Source organism: Lycorma delicatula, chromosome 11 (genome assembly GCF_047948215.1).
Source record: "Lycorma delicatula isolate Av1 chromosome 11, ASM4794821v1, whole genome shotgun sequence".
Classification (NCBI taxonomy): Eukaryota; Metazoa; Arthropoda; class Insecta; order Hemiptera; family Fulgoridae; genus Lycorma; species Lycorma delicatula.
Window position 1 is genome coordinate 37,010,536 of NC_134465.1, and position 20,155 is coordinate 37,030,690.

The 20,155-nt window shown below is 24.8% G+C and overlaps 1 protein-coding gene across 2 annotated transcripts in view; it reads right to left on the reverse strand.

Moving 5' to 3' along the window:
* egh (beta-1,4-mannosyltransferase egh) overlaps nt 1-20,155 on the reverse strand; it is a 334,325-nt gene that overhangs the window by 45,399 nt on the left and 268,771 nt on the right. The window contains exon 3 of one of the 2 annotated variants that reach the window (XM_075378977.1): nt 82-11,543. The exons of the other annotated variant lie outside the window; for it this stretch is intronic. Within the exon in view, the coding sequence (XP_075235092.1) occupies nt 10,971-11,543 (573 nt within the window). The 3' untranslated portion in view covers nt 82-10,970. Of the gene's footprint in view, nt 1-81; nt 11,544-20,155 lie in introns of those variants that run through there. 2 annotated transcript variants of the gene reach the window in all.

The window sequence follows — 20,155 nt, forward strand, 5'->3', positions numbered from 1 at the left end:
CCATCTTATACGCATGAAATGGCTATAATATTTATAACTCTACTTTACCAATATATACAGGGAAAAAAAGTAGATGAATGATTAATAATAATAATTTTTATTCATTTTTGTTTTTACATAAAATTCATTTTTCCTTAGATTTTTTTTAACTTACAGTAAGAATGAAAGTTACAAATTTGTACAAAAATTCATTTCAACAACAAAAAATACGATAAATTAAATACTGTGAGTGAACATTTAACGAAGTAATATAATTAATTACGACAATTATGATTAAAAAAGCACAGTATTTAAAATACAACAGATATTGAAAATGTTTAAAATTACATAATACAAAAGTAAACTTATATAAATAATAATTCTTTATAGGAAAATTAAAAATGTATACATTAAGAAGAAATTAAATAATAAAAATATCCATTTAAAAAAAAAAGTTAAGGAATCAGTCTTTAAAAAAAATTTTTAAATACGATAAAGTGAACCTAAATTCATTAAATAAATTAAACGAATAAATATAATTAATTACAATGAAGTAAATTATAAATGTTATATTAGCATAATAATTTAAAATTTATGTAACCACAATTTCAATACTTTGTAAGAAAACGAAGTTATATTTTATATTTCATGAAAAAATAATTTACCTTTGATAGTAAAACACCTAACTCATATGATGTAATGCTGAATCACGTAACACAAACCATCAACTTCAATTTTGTTAAGCAATGAATGAATTTTGCAGAAGCCTAAACACCTGTTAATTGTAGCACTTACTTGTAGTTACTTTTTGTGTAATTGTAGTTACTTCAAATCACAATTTTATCAGAATAATTTTTTTTAAAAATATACCATAACCGATATTAAAAATCATATAATTAACTTGTCTACTTCTAACACAAGGCAATGTAAGATTTATTTTAACACCTTTGGAAGGGATCTATGCTCAGACTGAGGGTCATACATCTCACTAAAATATATGGTATCTCAACAAAAAAAGAAATTTTGAAAATTGTGTTGGAAGCCCTGGGTGATAATTAGCACCGAGTAAGAACCTGGTTTAGTTATGTGGGCCATTAAGGTGGTACAACAATCTGCCATCAAAGTATTTTACAAAAGTAATAAGTTTTTAGGAGGCCACATGTAAAAAAGTTTACTTTTTCTTTTTTTTTTAATTTAGAACATCACGATGACATCCATAACATATGCAAGTAATGTCATAAGTAGGGCACACTGTCAAATTTGTAATCAAGTAGTGTCTTTATAGTTGTTTGGTTGAAGTGTTTAAAGAATACTGTTATAGGACATTAACATTCATTAACAAGATGTAGAACACTCGACTCAAACTCAACAATCATTTAATGTGAGAACAATTCTTTGAACAGTAACATTTCATAACCTCAAATCCCTTGATCAATTAGCAGGTGATTTCTTTTGGGGCGATTTAAAAGAAAAGCTAATATACTGCAGTTGAACTGCTACAACATAGGACTAAAGACCAAGATCAGAGAAGAAATTGTTAAAATTCTGCTGATATGTTACATCAAACCATGCAACATGTCTCTAAGCAGCTGCAGATTTTTTTGCAGCTGCATCATACAGAGATGATACCTTGCTTGGAAGAAATGATTTTTAATCTATAAAATTTATTATTAAATATTATCTTCAAAAAATTCCTATTTTCCTGAGAAATCCTGTAACACATCAGATATTTAGAGCCAATCCAATGGCTGATAATCAGAAATAATATCTTAAACCCTTAATTAAGAAAAAGGACTTACACTATTGATTAAATATGATAAACTGATTTTAATTTTGTATAGCTGTACATTAGTTTATAAAAAAAAGTTATCTGTATAGTAAAAATTAATAGAACTTAGAACTTTTTCTCTTAAAAAAAAAATAAAAGTAAACAATGGAATTTACCTCGCTTATTTAAAAATAATATTAATATTGAGATATGTAAGAAAAATGTTCACCAATTATTTTACTAGAACTTTAATAATCTATGATGAAAAAATGTTGAAATGTGAAATTGCCATAAAAGAGGTATAAAAAGGTTTTTATCAATATGTCAATACAGAAAAGAATATCAAAACATATGGAAATATAGTTAAATTTTATCTGAAGTACAAATTAGTTTTTTATGTTTTAAATAAATCAAACATGAATATGAACATTTAACAAATTTTATCAAAACACTTGTTTACTAAAGTTAAAAAAGTATCTAAAATATAGGTTTCAAAGACCCTTTTCCCAAAGGCAAATTTGGTTTTCTATTCAAGGAGATAAAAGTTTTGTAAGGGTGGCATATGTAAATCGAAATAAATAAAAAAATTTACAGTGATAAATGAATTTCAGAACAAATGTCACATTTCAAAATGGATATATATTACAAAAAAGGAATATTATATGATGAATGTAAATGATATTCAAAATTTCCTTTTAATCACTAATCGAAAGATTTAATTTTTTAAAATAAAAAAGTCAGAATAAAATTCTAAATTCATTTATAAGCCACAATTTGTATGATATACATCACAGAATTTAATCGTTATGGAAAATCTGACTCATATTTTATTCACTTTCATCAAAGAAATGATTTTCTTTCAGTAGCGAGTTTCATGATTAAAAAGTACGAATGAAAAACATATTTTCATAACTTAAGAGATTTAGAGAGACAAGTTTTGTAAAATGTAAAAATTACAGAATATCAAAATATGTCATCATTGACATTAAATTGGGTATACTGAAAATCTTTACAAACATTAAGAACTGAATCCATTATTCCAAAATATTAAGAAATGGAACAGTTACTAAAAAAAATCTTCAAAACTCTGCATAAAATTGTGATTAAGTAACTATTTAATAATGAAAACAAGAAAAAAAAAATCGCTATTAAAAATAACTTATGAGGATATTCGCTCAATACAATCTATGTTATAACAAGTAATTCGTTTTATTTTTTCTAACTTTTCCCATGTAATTAAAATAAAAAATTTAACTAAAATATTAAAATTCAGATTTCACAACTTTACGATATTACATCCTAAATAATAAGCACAGGATGTTTTATATTAATTTCATATTAATAAATAATGTTATGGTTTTTAAATATTTATAAAATTTATTTTTAAAATCATAAATATACATAAATATATATTTTTAAATACATAAACAAACTTATATGTACAAAAAACAAATTAAAACTAAAAAAAAAAAAATATATAAGTAACATACACTCATTAAGTAATTTTGCAACAAAAAAAAATCCCTGTAAATATATATACATACATCATAAATATGTATTCCATAATTAACAAAAATTATTAATTTTATAATTTACAAATAATTTAAAATTTTAAAAGGGTAGCTATCATGAATTTTAGATGGTATTTATCAATCTATAAATATCATGTTTAATGACAAATTTATTATTTTTTAAATATGTATTTTTTATAAAAAAACAACACATTTTAGAAATCCCAGAACGGTATATTTTGCTGATCTCCAACATAAAAAAATAATTTGAATGAAAACCAGCTTTATGTTGCATTCTAAATAAATTAATATGGAAATATTTAAATCTCATAATATTCTTGTTCAATTGCTCACTTTTCTTAAAAATATTAAGTTACATGTACCAATATTTTTCAAATAATATTAAAAAAACAAATCTAAAAATGGAGCCTGAAATTTTTATATCAATTTATTTAACTTATTTAATAACTGTCGTATATGATCAATAAAATAAAATAAAAATATCCCCAAAATTTTGTGTTTTGAAACCTTTGTTTAAAATTTTTTTCAATAAATCAAAGCATTCAAGTTTTTTTTTACAAATTAAATTTTTTTATATTAAGTTCAAATTCTAGTACTACATTTTTTAAATATAACTTATTTGGGTAAATTAAAATTGAAAATAAATGATAAGGTGAAAAAACAAACATCAGCAGAAAGCGCAGTGTCTCAAGGTTGCAACAGATTTGATTGTGAATTATAATCACACCTCACACACACCAATTTGAGTGTGCTCTGGCCAAACGTCTTGGAAAATTTTTGGAAGAGTTTGAATAAGGTTTTTTCTTTAGGAAACAAAATAAATTTTCATTCCAGCACATTTAAGTTTCTTAATAAAGAATTGTAATTCAATAATGTAGCGCTCACAACAAGGTAAAAAATAACTTGATCTGCTTAAAGGGGTGTAATAAACATCAGCTGTATGAAGTGGCCTTGAGCTTTCCTTGAGATAAGGCTACATCTCATATTGCAGTTATTCAGTGTTTTCTTAACACTAGACCTTTTCATTATCCTTGAGCCCTTCCTTTCCCATTTTGTGTTTCAAAGACAAACCTTCCCTAGTTTGCTGATGAACGGGCTGCTGATGAAAAAATTTAGGGGATTCTGTTCCTATCCAATGCCTGTACAATAAGCCTAATGGTTGAAGTGCCTAAATGTGAAACAAAAAAAAATTTTAAAACATACAGTTTCAGGGTTTACAATTTTATCTGCATGTAAAGCATTTTATTTTCAATTTTTTTTTTTTTTTTCATTATGCCTGAGATATTCCAGGTAATGTAGAACCATTAGGTTATTAAAGAATACAGTTTACTGTTTTTAACCAGAACTAAACTTTTTTTAATAAAAAAAAATTTTTTAATCATGAAACAGATATTTCACTAAGTTTTATAAAAAAAATACATATATCATTATACTACAACATATAATTGCTGAACAATAATAAAAAAAGATGTTACTTTAAGGGGGTCATAATTTTTTTATTCATTAACACCAAAACGTATTTGTTACTTAAGAAGTTAAGATATTATTAATAATAATTAAGAAGGTTATTTTTCTACATTCGAATTACAGATTTACTTTTGTCATTATAACATAATGAGCTGTCTTGTATTAATAAGGTTATAATTCCATAAATTTAATCAACTTTAAGAATCACCATTTGTTTTTTATTACAAATAGAAATATTCAGGCATATTTCCTTCATTATACTATTACACTAATAACATTAATAAAAAATGTGTAGCCAATTTCTCTCATATTTAGCATGTTTACAATGTTCTACCGATGATGAAACAAAAAAAAGACACTGCATCTTATTCATAGTAACAAAAAAAAAAACCCTACTAATTGAATAATTATGATAAAATACATTGAATTCTACTATTAGAGGGGAGGAAAATAATATCTTAATGATGTTGAAATGCATATATATATATATATATATATATATATATATACGCGCGCGCATACACTTCATATGATGTCACCTTCTACTTTTACATAACATAGAAGTTTTTATACTTTTTATCTCATCATCAGCACTTCAATTTTAACTATTTTTCTTATAAACTGATTCTTTTTTCTACCTGTTTTATTAATACATATTTCAATGCTAAATAAAGAAATACAATATTATTTATAAAATAATATAAAAATTATCATAGATTTTTTTTTTTTTAACCAAATTAACAGCCATCTGACTGGATAAAACATAAATAGAAAAAGAAACAAGACATGTATAAAGCAAAAAAAAAAAAAGGTTTGTTCTAATATTTATTAAATAACATTAAGAAAAGTTTACAAATATTATTTATACAACTAAAATTAAATATGACAATAATAAAAATAATTAATACAATTCTTACTTATACAACTACTGACAAAAATATATTTAAAAATATAAAAAATAAATATTTATACTTATAATGAAAAAAAAAGATTACTTAATATATTTTTTCATGACAAACAGTAACGGTGACAGTGAAGGTTTTTTTTTTTAAAAAAAAAGCACTTACTAAATATATATATATATAGACCTGTACCTGTGTATATTATTCTTTAAACATTACTATTTTTGCCCTGTTTGGTTTGTATAATATGTATTAAAAAATGTAAAATAAAACATATAATTTACTTAAGCTATTATAAAAATATTCTACACTTATCTCAAAAAAAAATATGTACACTTTTTTATTATAAATAAATAAACAGAAATACTTGAAATAATATATATATTGGCCAGTTTTGATTATTAAAAACTGTTGACGCGCAGATCTTGATGTAAAATGGGAAAAATATAATAAACTTATGAAACGGCATCATCAATTTCAGTTGATACTATTTTTTATTAGCATTCATTAATTTATATTTTCAGAATTAAATTATACCAATTTGCAAAAGTAAAAAAATCTTCAAAAATATTATTTTTACCTGTTCTACATCATTCACTAGATAATCTAAATTATTTTTAACGTGCATGCATATCTGAAAGTTAATAAAAATTGACATTTTCATTTTTTAAGACAAAGATAACCGATATTCTGAGTAAAAAACCTTAAATTTAAGTTTATCCAAAATATTAGAATTTTAACTGCTAGTAATCTTCATTACTGATTGTCATGGACAAAACTGTTTATTTATATATTGGTAATAACATAGCTTGTGTAAAATAAAACTTAAATGATTAACTCTCAGCAATGTAGTGAAATATGAGCAAATTAGTAATTAAAATATAAAAACTAAAAATGAATATTGTTAAATTACGTACTTCTAATGTAACAAAACGTGAACTACCGTGGTTCCAAAATACAATCTCGTATAACATCCATAACAATGTGCATTACAAACAATGCATAAATATTATTAAATTTTACAACAACCTTTTAGCTGTAAACATAACAAGCTGCCTGCTTCTGAGACCATTATTACTTGCATAATATTTTTTTTTTATATATTTTAATTTTTATTAATTTTTTATTTATATATCTTTCATTTTAATAAATTAAATAATTTTTTTTAGAAATATTTTTATTATGATTCTGCATACCAGGAAAACATCTTTTTTTTATATATATATTTTTTTTAAGTAAGACTTTGACATAAGATTTTTTTTCTTCTGTAGATAGATGGATAATTGTTAATAGAACACCAATAATAATCCCTTTACAATATACATAGATAAAAATCAATAATAATGTTGTTCTTAGCTCAATTTTTGTTCCCATTTTACTTATAATAATGTATTCAAATAAAAAACTTACACGTACAAGATATTTATCAATTTAACGGCATAAACCATGAAATACTGTTGTCATGGCAACATAAAAATATAAATTTTGATTGTAACTGAAGCTAATCCCATTTGTCTAATATTTTTAATTGATTAGAGACTTATGATCAATTAAATTAATTACAAAGAGAGTAATATATATTGAATAGGTTAATTAATAAGCCATTAATAGAAATGTATTGAAATATTTTATGAATTTTATTTAAAAATAAATTTAATGGACTAAGTTCAAACAAGAGTAATTCTACCAAACTGATTATAAAATCTGTTATGAAAAAAAAAAAAAAATTGTAATATACACAAATAACAATAATATAAAGCAAAGTCCCAATTATCTAAGGTTCATTTTTTACATTAAAGTTACTTATATAACAGCAGGTTTGTTACGCATTATTTCAATGATACGTTTTTTGTCTTGTCATGCGACCTACTGATTTGCATCTCAAATATTAATCCCTAGGGCCTCAAACTTGAATAATAAAATAGATATAATTTCTGTGTACTGAGATTGTTGGATGACATATATATATCAGATAATTTCCTTCAGCAAAAATACACTTGATTCATTTCTATTAATTTCTTTCAAATTTACGATTTTTTAAAAAATATATCATTCATTCTATAATTAATATTTTATCACTTTCAGTTAAAATTAAACAATTCCTTTTTTTAAATTTAATTGAAAAATGTAAATAAAAGAAACTAGAAATTTTAATTTGTATAAGGTGGTTTGCAAAATACAATGTAGAAGAATAAATTTATAATAAGCAGGCTTCTCATTCAGGTTTAAGTGAATATAAAGAGAGAAAAAACAATTCAATAAGGTCAGAGAAGCCCTTCATAATTCATCAATATTAAGAAAAAATTCCTATCGATGAAATTCTCTGATTTCACTGGAGCTTGATTTGATTTTATCTTTGGCAAATCCACATTTATTTCTATTTTATACAACGTACATTCAGTCCTGAGGAAATCAAATAATTCAGACTTTACTGTACAAATAAATTAAAAAATTATAATCTGAAACAAATCGTAGTATTTAATAAATGTTATATATTTAATTTAGATTTTAATCAATTATTATTTCTAAATAATTCATTGAATATATTGACTTAAATAATTAATTAATATAATATATATATATTTAAAACTTAAATGTAATTTAAGTTTATTTTCCTCTTGATTGGATAGAATTAAATATAATAACAAGACATGTTTTACTTAAAAATGTTATCTTTATTAATCTCTTGCGTTAACCAATCAACTGTATAAATTTATAAATTAAATTCACTACATCTCACTTAGAATTCTCTAAGCTTCCTCAGGTTACGATACACATTCATACACACATCATATAGAATTCTCTTACATACTGTAAGTATGATGTGTGAATGAATGTGTATCGTAACCTGAGGAAGCTTAGAGAATTCTAAGGGAAATGTAGTTAATTTAATTTATAAGTTTGTATAGTTGATTGGTTAATGCAAGAGATTAATAAAGATAAGATTTTTAAGTAAAATATGTTTTGTTATTATATGTATAAATTATAATATAATTATAACATTCTATATTCTAAAATTATAATCATAATAATTAATAACAATGTGCATGGCACAGAAAGATTTAAAAATATTTTTAATTTTTAACAGAATTATTTTAATTTTGCTTCGTTTTTTGAAATTACATGCAGTAATATGTTTAATATAATAATAAATGGCTAATGATATAAAGAAAGAGGAGGCATCGGTTAGTTGTTACACACTGCAACATTAAAAAGTTTAATCCATTTATTTAGATATTTTGATAAAGTAAAAAAAATATTTTTTTGAAATTCATTTATAATATTAATGTTATAAAATACGTATAAAAATGAAAAAAAAAATCCACAAAAACACTACTTCTTGACAAATACTTGTAAAAATGAAGTAGATATACCTATCTCGCTCCCCTACCTTTGTATGGAGGTAGAGTTTCAAATCAGATGTTTTCTTTTAACTTAAAACTTTCAAACATCTAGTAGCAAATCTGAGAAAAAGATGAATGACCATGTAATTTTATAAGAAAAACCATTTGAAATCAGTATGAAAATTCATTATTATTATTATTAAATTCAAAAAGCAAAATATCCAGGGTAAGCAAATTTATTAAAGATTTTAATCTCAGACCACAGATTACTCATTCTATTTAGTAAAATAAAAATAAAATATATTTTTTTTATTCCTTTATTATTAATCTTAAGTATTTATTCATTAATATTCACTTTTTTTCAAAACTGATTGATTTAAGCCGATAAATTGTTAAATAAAACAAAAATTATTTAATTTTGTGCAAAACTGCAGTTTTTTAAATAATTTATTTCAACTAACATTTTTTAAGAATTTTTTTTTTATACATAATTAAGGGTCTACAATGGCTTGACCTACATCAGGAAACAGCCCCACATTAAAATAATGCATTTATTAACTTTATTTCATGAATGAAAACAGTACTTACAACTGAAAAATATGAAATGAAAGTGAAAAAATAATTATTTGAAAGTATTTCATTCAAAAACCACACCCTAAACAAATATACAAAACAAAAGTTAAGAAAGTGAGTACTTAAAGCATATAGTTAATAACATGAACATTAATTCAAAAGGAAAAAAACCATTCATATCCCCTTTTACTAAAAAAAACTTAATTTATATAAAATAGAAAAATTAAAATAAAATAAATAACGATGTTTCTTTCACTGTAATGAAATAACTAATTTTCAATAACAAAATCTTTGAAAGAACAATCAGTATTTACATTATCTATAATTAATCTGTACAAAATAAAATAAAACTGGACACATCCAAATTGAACTGAGGCTGGATTAAATTTAATGAAATAGTGTCTAAGCTGCTTAAGATAAACCAAGGTCTCAGAGTACTACCTTGAAAAAAACACACATTTATGATACAGATGAAGCTTTACTTTATTTTAACCAATTAAATACATGTCATTTTTGTTACTTCATTACAATATTATAAATTAAATATATTGTAAATAGACAATTCATTAGTGAATAAATAGATGGCCAGCAGCAACAAAAGAAAATTGAACAATAATTATAATTTTATAATACTGGATAAAAATATATTTTTAATAGGAAATAAAGATTTCCATAAACATGTATAAGAAAAATTTAATTTATAATTAAAGGAATTGTAAATAATTACCATAATAAAAAACCTGAATACAAAACTGTTTTTTTCAAATATACGAAAACATGAGAGTATCATTTCTAATTTCCTACTTTAAGCATGGAGGATTTCACAGCAGCTATAATCTGGTGGTATCCTTCAAGGTTTGAAATCAGGAAGGATGACAAATCATAAAAATCCCAAAACCACCGTTCCGCTAAATCCTAAAAAAGTTGAGAGAGAATTTAAATGTTCATATTATTTTGACAGGTAACAAATGTATATCTAAAGAGAATATTCTACAAAATATATTTACGACTTAGAAATCAACAATTCTATATACTTGTCCAAGCTTTAATTAAAAATTTTTAATATGCAAATTACTTTTAAATGACAGGATAAAAACAAAAATTTGTGAACTGTAACAACTAGCCTCTCTCTCCTATAATGCTCCTCTATTTCATAACATTTCTTCTTTTAAGAAAAGATCTCTTAAACTAAGAATGATGAGCAGAGTTTTAAGATTGTGTGTGAATGTGTATGTGCAAGGACCATTTTGAGCATAATAATGGAGAGGAAGGTATAATAAAGAAGAGGGGGAAAACAGGGAGGTGTAATTTATCGATAAAATATTCCTATTATAATTAATTATAATCATAATTACTATTACTATATAACATTATAATTATATAACGACATAATTGTTCAAAAAATTCAAACTGTAACCAACGGCCTTAAGTCTTTATTAACGACGTAAAACTTATGTTTATTACCGAAAAGGCCCCAAATTACAGCAACATTTTCGATAAGAACATTTATTGGAATCGTGCATAACGCACCACAAATACATAGAACAAAACGAAACATACCAAAACGATAAAGTGAAAATGATTTTACGACACCAAAAACATACATGTAAATATTAACAGCGCCGATAAAAGCACAAAGAAAATCCATTAACGGTGGACATGGTATTGGACAGAGAGCAGCTAAAATAACATTGGATGTCGACAACGGCATAGTTACCCATGAATAACATGAAATGGCGAGTAGAAATTTACTTCTTAAAGGTATACCCTTCGAATGGACGACCAGTAATATACCTTGAAGCCATCGTTTACGTTGCTGTACAAAATCCCATAATGAAAAAGGACTTTTTTCCCACATTTCACCTTCGACAAAATTGAACGAGTATCCTTGGCTGTACGCTCGCATGGCAAAGAAACAGTCTTCTGCAACGGACCCATCTAACCCATTATCAAATGAAACCTGACGTTCTGCTCCCACCTGCAAATAAAAAAATTGTTTGAGTAAAAACAAAAAAAAAGAAGATAAAAAACAACATAAAATTAATTTCATATAAGGGATTCTTGACTAACCAAACTACCAACAGCTGAGGTTTTCTATGATCTTATATTGCGTATTATGCATACAGCCTGAAAACATCAACGCTCAGATAGGCTTATGATAAATTCCATAAGATAAGAAGGCCAAGTACACTAACAACTTTATGACAGATTATAGTTTAACTAATGAAAGAAAGCACTTTTGCTTAGGCTATTATAATTTTAAAGTTAAATTTTCTACTGAACAGAGAATGAATACAGAAGACAACGTTTGCAACAAAAAGGTTTACGTTAGTTTGTACATAATCTGTCTTACAGTTAACACATAAAAAAAGACATCTGTGGTACACATTAGAGTTGCCTTCTCTGATAGTAATGGATTCATCATCCAGCTACCTTATGTGGTGAACAACGCAAGTTGATTACTAGCACGGCTGAATATCGCTTGCTATTTGAATCTACATACTTAGAAGCAACCAATATATTTGGCTCAATGAAAAAAGGCAATGGAAGACAATTTCATTATACATTTTTCAACTAATACTGGTGCAGGTTGCTTGTTTTTCAAAGAATGATTTATGTCTTATAATGAGTCAGCTACACTGTTAGGTTATAGCATTCAACAACATATACGTATGATTTTGTTAAAAATTAGTGTAAAAAAAAAATTAAATCTTACACCAATGTAAAGGCTTCTTTTTTTATATATTGTTTCATTAAGAATCTATTTAAACAATGAGAAATATTATCTGTTGTATTTTTATAAATTGCAGTTTCCAAGCTCGAATAAAACAATTTTTAAAAATGTTTAATTAACGTGTATTAATATTCTTATAAAATATTTATCTCGGCGTTTGTAAACCTTTAAAAAAAAAAAAGCTCAACTCAAGTTGTTCCCAGACTTCTTATCAAAATTATTTTTTTAACATAGTTAACAATTTTACAACAGAAATTAAAAAATCAAGTCCTTTATAAATTTTAACCCGTAGATAAAAAAACCAGAAAAATGAATTTTAAAACATTCAATCTAACAAGAATGTAACAGTATAGCTTAATGCATACTAACGAACTGATATTTAAATCTCACGATGATCCTTAGCTTTTTTAAATAGAATTTATATCACTTACTGTGATGTGAGTTTTGACATTGTCATAAAGTGCATTTTATTCTCTCATACGTACATTTTATGGATTATGATCTCTGAAACCACCCAACTGGTACAATATTTAAAATTATTTATAAGTGAAAATACCAAAAATTACTCCTGCTTTCATCTAATGGCTCTACAACTGATTACAGTTATTTTTTTCTACACTGGTTCCTTCAAAAAACTTTTCTAATAAAGGTATTTCCTTTTATTTGGATTTGAATATTAGATTGAGGATACTGTTGTCTTTGGTAATTGGGTTTCAATTAACTACACATCTCAGGAATGGTTGGCCTTTCTTCAAGACTACACATTTACTGGTACAATTACATTATACTGATAAGTTGCTAATGACTTTAATTGTTGTTGTGACTAAAAAAAAATTCCTTTCATAATAAACGTCAATTAAAAATATAATCAAAGTTCTATAATTATGCTAACATTAATACAAAAGATAAGTACATTCCAATGATTACTGAATGTATTACTGTACATGTAGATAATTTTATTTTAGTTTTATGAATAAATATATAATGTAGTAGGTGAAAGATTACATAGTAATTTAATATTTGCGTAGTTAAAAAATATTATAGTACAATAATTATCAGATGTAAAATAGGATGATATTACAAGAGTATAGGAGGATCTGATGCGTCATAAAAAATAATTAACCCTAATGTTTTAAACTTAGTCATTAATTTAAATTAACCATTTTTATAATGATAAACAATCTAAATGCTACTCAATTAGTTTATAAGTTTTCAATTGTAATTTTACATGATCAGTAGATTTTTAAGCGAAGTGGAATTTACTTTATTATTTTTGTTTGTTTAAAGAACTATAAATTCAAAAATAAATTCTTTTAGGGCCTTTTTAAAGCCACATTTCCATTAAATCTACAACACTTTTTTCCTTTTAATAACTTTTAATCTTCTGCAGTATTATTGGCTTTTCCAACCTTTTATTATATGTATTTTAACTGAAGTATTAACTGTATAACTGAAGTATTTAACTGTATTAACTTTATACATAATAAACAGTAAGAAAAAAGATACAAATTGTTTTAATAAAATATAAAACATAAATGTTAATGTAATTGAAATGATTATTTTCAATATTTTAATGGGTCTTTATATTTGATTCAGTGTATTTTTTCCAATTTTGAAAAATTTCTTAAAAAATAAAGGTAAAAAAAATTATGAGTTATTATTCTATCAATAAATCACTTTTCTATTAATCTAAGTAATTTTATTTCCGCAGTAAAATATTTCTTCAAGAAAAAATCAAATAAATTTGGCCTATTAGTTAAATCACTAATAGGCCAATTTTTCTACGGCTATTTTTCTACATGCAGCTGTTTCTGACAGAAATGGTTGTTTTAAAAATCCCCAAATCAATATAATTTCTGATTGAAAAAATTATTTCTTAAAAAAAAATAGCTGATAACTGGAAAACTGTTATTCAAAAACCTTCCAAACTGGATGATAATGAGAAAATATTATTTTTTTAGGCAGAAGGGAAATTTTTGCATTATTTTTGTGTATTTTAACAAATATACAATAAAGTTAAGCTGAAAAGTAATCATAAAAGGGTTCTTGTAAGGCAATTTCAGTAATGAAATGACATTGTGTAGGTTAATAGGAAGAAGATTTGATCAAGGAGTAAAATGAATCTACTCTTGAATTTTTAACTTTTATTATAAGCAAAATTACTAAACTTCAAACTATTCTCTACTCTAAGCAGTGCTAAGTATAATACAAGATTTGTCAATTAATTAACGAGACTGATACGATAACTCAACTTTAATATTATAATTCTAACAACTGTCCTGTTCAATACATCACACATTTGCACTTACAAACCAATTATTTTGCACTGCTCGAAGGTGTGGAGATCAAAACAGCTGACATAAATTGACCTGTTTTCTTCTTTATTGCATCAACTGACTCAAAACATGTTTCTTTAAGAACAGATTTCACTTAACAAATTGTACCAAATTTGATGAATATGGAGAATGTTCCAGTGAATTAATATGTCTATCAGCTTCACAAAAAATTCTGTCATTGCAAGTATATTCTGATGAAGAATGAAACCATTTTCTCACAATTCTGGTCGTTTTTCTCAATTTTATCATAGCTTCCATAATGCTGGTTCACAGTTGTGAACTATAAAACCAATTCTTTTAAAATTATGCTTTAATATTCTTGCTCTGGTATTGAGAATCTGAGGGACAATCATGAAATAAGCTTTTTTTTCATGTTTAGATTCTTACATAAAATTTTTAATGCAGTGTTTTTGCCAATGTTCAAGGCTTTAGTTACCATTCACAAATTGAGTTTGTGTTCTTTTCAAACAATCCGGCAAATTGTTTCTACATTTTCTTCATTTTTTGAGATGGAAAATTGTACAGCATTCATCTTCAACATTCTGACATTCTTCACTGAATTTTTTGCACTATTCAAACACACGTGCAGAGATTTGCAGTCTTCTTTGTAACCTCAGGAACCATTTGAAAATATTCTGTCGGTGTTGTGTTTAATTTTACTAAAAATTTTAAACTTACATATCAGTTTAACAGTTGAGCTCAACTTTTAAACTTTGCATTATTCCGACATACAACTGCATTAAATGACTACTGAAAAATCAACTGAATGGCTGGGAATATTTGTCATGCAAGTTCAGAAACATGCAGATTTCTGCCAAAAAGCTCACAATCAGTTATCATTACTTTCTCTAAGTAGAAACACAGTCTCTTGTTAGCGTTATTTAATTGGCGCACCTTATATATATATATTTTTAACTTCAATCATTTCTAGGAATATTTCCAGAGCCAGCTAATTTTTAGAAAATTTGTAAGATGAATTGTGAAATATGTATGGGATGATTTAGCTCATATGGTGAAAATGGAATATTTAATATTAAAATATTCACGGTCGTTTATATTGAATAAATTTTTAAAACTAAGGCTGTTATAAAACTTTAATATGATTAATGCTTTTTACTTATCAACAACATTTTTTGGAATATGTTACAATATATATCAACAATATATTATCAATGTATATCACAATATATTTTAAAAATACAAACAACAATTAAAAATATAATTAAAATATAAAATAATGCAATAATTAAAATTATAAATAAATAAATTTATATGCACACTACGACTACAAAAAAATTTTTATTTTGAAACCAGTTAAGATTCATTAGCTTAAATCTATCTAAACGGCAATGTGGTAGCAACTCAGCACTCATCTCAAGGTAAGGGTTCGAATCCCACTTTTATACCCTATAAAACTTTTATTTCATACTTCCATATACTAGCTTTGAGCTTATGTAGGGAATTAATCATTTAAAAAACATACATACACAAAATTGCAGGTACAATACTGTAAAATGAGTACTTCATGATAAATTAAAATCTATACATTAAGGATTAATAATACAATAAAATAAACTTTTTTTCGGTTAAAAGTGATAACTTAGTTTAATATGGAAATCAAATTAAAATAAAAAAAAACAAGAGAGTTAATAGTTTTTGTTGATGCAAATGGATTTCCAAGACGCACTCATTTAAAATAATGTAAAAATTGTTGCAAAGAGTTGACAAAGTAGAAGAGAGAGTGAAGCAAGCTGATCATATAGAAAACTAATTTAACTGTTAGTATTAACTGTAACATGAAGTGATGGAAGCAAGTAGATCGTTAAATAAAACCTCTGCCTTAGTTGCAGAACTTTTCAATAACAAGTTAATAGAATTTGTTTTATTGCAGCAGTGAATGGTTGCATAATAAAAGATATGGCAGGTTGCAACCAGTTTTAAAAAAAATCATTTGTAAAAATAAAATTACCTTGAAATTTATTTAAAAAAAAAGGAAAAAAGAAATCACAGAAAAAATTTACTAAATAATATTTTACATATTAAGGAGTTTTAATACTCTCAATATAAACAACTTTTCTTTGTATTATTAACAAAAATACAACAATTTCAACAAGGAAACCACTGTTAAGTTACACAAAGATAATTACATTGTCTGGTTTGATAGAAGTGGATATTGTTATTTTTTAAGAATAAGTGACTATTCATTTTAGTGAAGGTAACATTCATAAATGTAAACACGATAGAAATTTATATTAAGTTATAGGTGCCAAACAATATCTGACAAACTCATTTTCATATCTATGTGACTTTTTTCAGGGAGTTCCAACAAATGATAATATAACTAGGTTTAATAAATATTGAATAATGATTTTAAATTTAGTGTTTTATTAGGAAGTTTAAAAAAAAAAAAACAGAGCTGCAAGTGAATCCAATTTGATTATCCCAAGAGAACGATTCATTTAATAAAACATTAAAAAATTTCCCACTACGGGCAACAGAAGTGCTATTATTGCAATTTAGAGTAATTCTATCTACTCGATTAGCAAAGTTTCATCAATCCTGGATGCCTGATGCAATATGATACTAATTTTATGATTAAGTATATTTGAAACTGTTCATAAATTTAAAAAGAAGTGCATGCATTGGAAAGGTTCTGGGTTCGAATACTAATCAGGTTTGGCATTTTTCGTACACTACTAATATTTTATAATATACTACTACACACAAGCCTTGAGCTTATGTAATGAATTAATCACAAAAAACTTATAATTCATATCATTTGGTTATTATAAGTCAACAAATCGCTAATCAAAATAGCACTTAAGAGTCTCTTAAACAATTTTTCATGGCACAAATGAAAAAATATCAAAAAAATACTGAAAATTTACTTTAATTTAGTATAAAAAGTAGAGAGATTATAAATAAGAAAAAATATTTTACAATTTATGAACAAAAGTTGTATTTTATTAGTATTTTTAGTTTTTTTTTTTTTTTTTTTTTTTTATGTTTTATTTATTAGTATTTTTATGGTGTAGCCACACCATTACCAAATCAAATCAAATAATGGGAGAATTTAATGAATATTAATTTGAAAAATAAAATTGGCATAAATACAATAAGCAATTTATTTATGAAAACACAAAGGGAGAGGGAAAAGTTAATATGTACAAAGGAAAACGTGAAAGTTAATTCTAAATCGACACCGCTGTCTGAGCGATAGAAGAGTGGATGAATGCAAACAATGGCGTGTTTAACATACCGTCTGAACAAATCAAACCCCGCCCTTTCATAAAAAGTAACTTCCCTTGTTTTAAGTAAAGGATTAATTATACTTGAAGGAAACAGTAAATGGAAACTATCAGAGGTCAAATTAACAAACATAAAAAAATAAAAATATAAAACTCTCATCACATCAGGAAATGAATGTCCACAAAAAAAAAAAACTGAATAAAACAAATTATATTAAGTAACGCCATAACAAATCCCAATATTGTGATAAAACCCTCTAAAGCCAATTTTTTTTTTTTCATCAACTGGGAGGGAGGTTAATGTACTCCCGTACAATACTCTCTGTGATTATATAATCAAGTAACCAGATGTAACTTTCTTCATTAGAACAAATCTCAATGAAAAATTATTTAAGGATAGCTAATTTTTTTATTTTCAAATATACGTGAAATATTAGAATCATAATAGTAATGCGTATATCAATTTAACTTTATTCATGTTATCGTTCAATTATTTAAGAGCTTGCTAGAATGTGACTGTAATGAGAACTACAATAAAATATAAACATACAGTAAAGTTTGAATAAAGAAATGACAACAATTTATTTCAAATATTAATTATGTTGTATTTCAATTTAATATTATGTTGCACATAACTCGACCAATTTGCCGTTCTCTTATTCCCAGATCACCAACATTGAAAGCGAAACTATTATAATAATTTGTGTTGTGTTATAGCTTTGCTTATGAGTTTGAAGTTTAATAATTCACTTCATAGACAATTTGATGAACATTTATTTTATTTATCTATAAATTTTATGTGAACCTCTACATATTCATTAAATAATTGAAATTTTTCTTCAAAAATTAAAAAATTTTATTTAAACTTATTTTGCATATTTGTTAACCCTAATAGATTTTATGCCCGTGTGAAACACACAAAAATATTCTAAAAAAAAATATACCCTAATAACTATATTTTTCTCATTAAACTCTTGGTAGTTTATTGAAAAATGAGTTTCCAGTACTACTACTTTACAACTTAATTGAACTGCTTTACAAATAATTGTTTCGATTAGGAATTGAAATTTAAAAAAAAAACATGGAAAAAATTGATCATTTTGATAAACTGGATAAGAAAAAATAAATATTAATGTAAATAAATAAATTGTAAAAATAAAAATTAAACTAACAAATAAATTTATTTAAGAAAAAAAATTAAAATATTTTCATTAAACATTTAGCATTTTCAGATGATGTAACAATTATATCTAAAGATTCAGAGCAAAAATAAAATTAGAATCGAAAAAAACACTTATAAATCTTGAAAAAATGGAATTTATAACAAATATTAAAAATGCCTCAAAAGATATTTGATCAGAAAAGTTGGAAAACTTTAAATATAAGTACTAGGTGAAAAATTGTTTAGAAAGATTAGAGATCAAATGAAAATGTATTACAGACTTTGTAAAAATGTCTACTGTGAACAAATCATTATCTATAAATACATATACAAGGCAATATAAAGCAGTAATTCAATCTGAATGATTGAATGAATCGAAATGTCTTGCAGCATTAGAATTAAAAAAAACTGAAACCATAGAAAGAAGAATTTTAAGAAAAATCCTAGTGCCAAAACAAAAATAAGGAAAACATAAACTTAATTCAATTAAGGAAATTTATCAAAACAGAAAAATCAGAGACACAATGAGGAAGAGGAAATTAATGTACTTAGGTCACATTTATAGAATCTACAACCAGACTAATAAAGTAAATACGAACGAGGAAGAGGAAATCAGAGATACAATGAGGAAGAGGAAATTGGGGTACTTTGGTCATATTTATAGAATCTATAACCACACTAATAAAGTAAATATTTAACTACCACTTACACAAGAAAACTGTATAGTTCAAACTATAAAACAAGATTTGAAATAACTAAAACAAAAAATTAGAAGACTTAACACAACAAAATAAGAAATATAACACAAAATGCAAAATTTCACAAAAAAAACCAAATTAAAAAACAAGAAAACATGGACAGAAGAACATAAACAACACTTCAAAAGACTAAAAGAATACTGGCAAAAGAGCAAAAACAAAAAACAGTGGTAGTACACTGCCCATAGTTGTAATAACTGTTACATCACAGACAGTAATCTAGAATATAAGTAAAAATCTAATATATATGTAAAAAAGTGCTTTCTGTGAATCTATTATCTTTAACACAAAAACTACTCAACAGATTGAGTTAAAACTTTGCATGAAGATAATTTTTATAACTGAAAGGAAC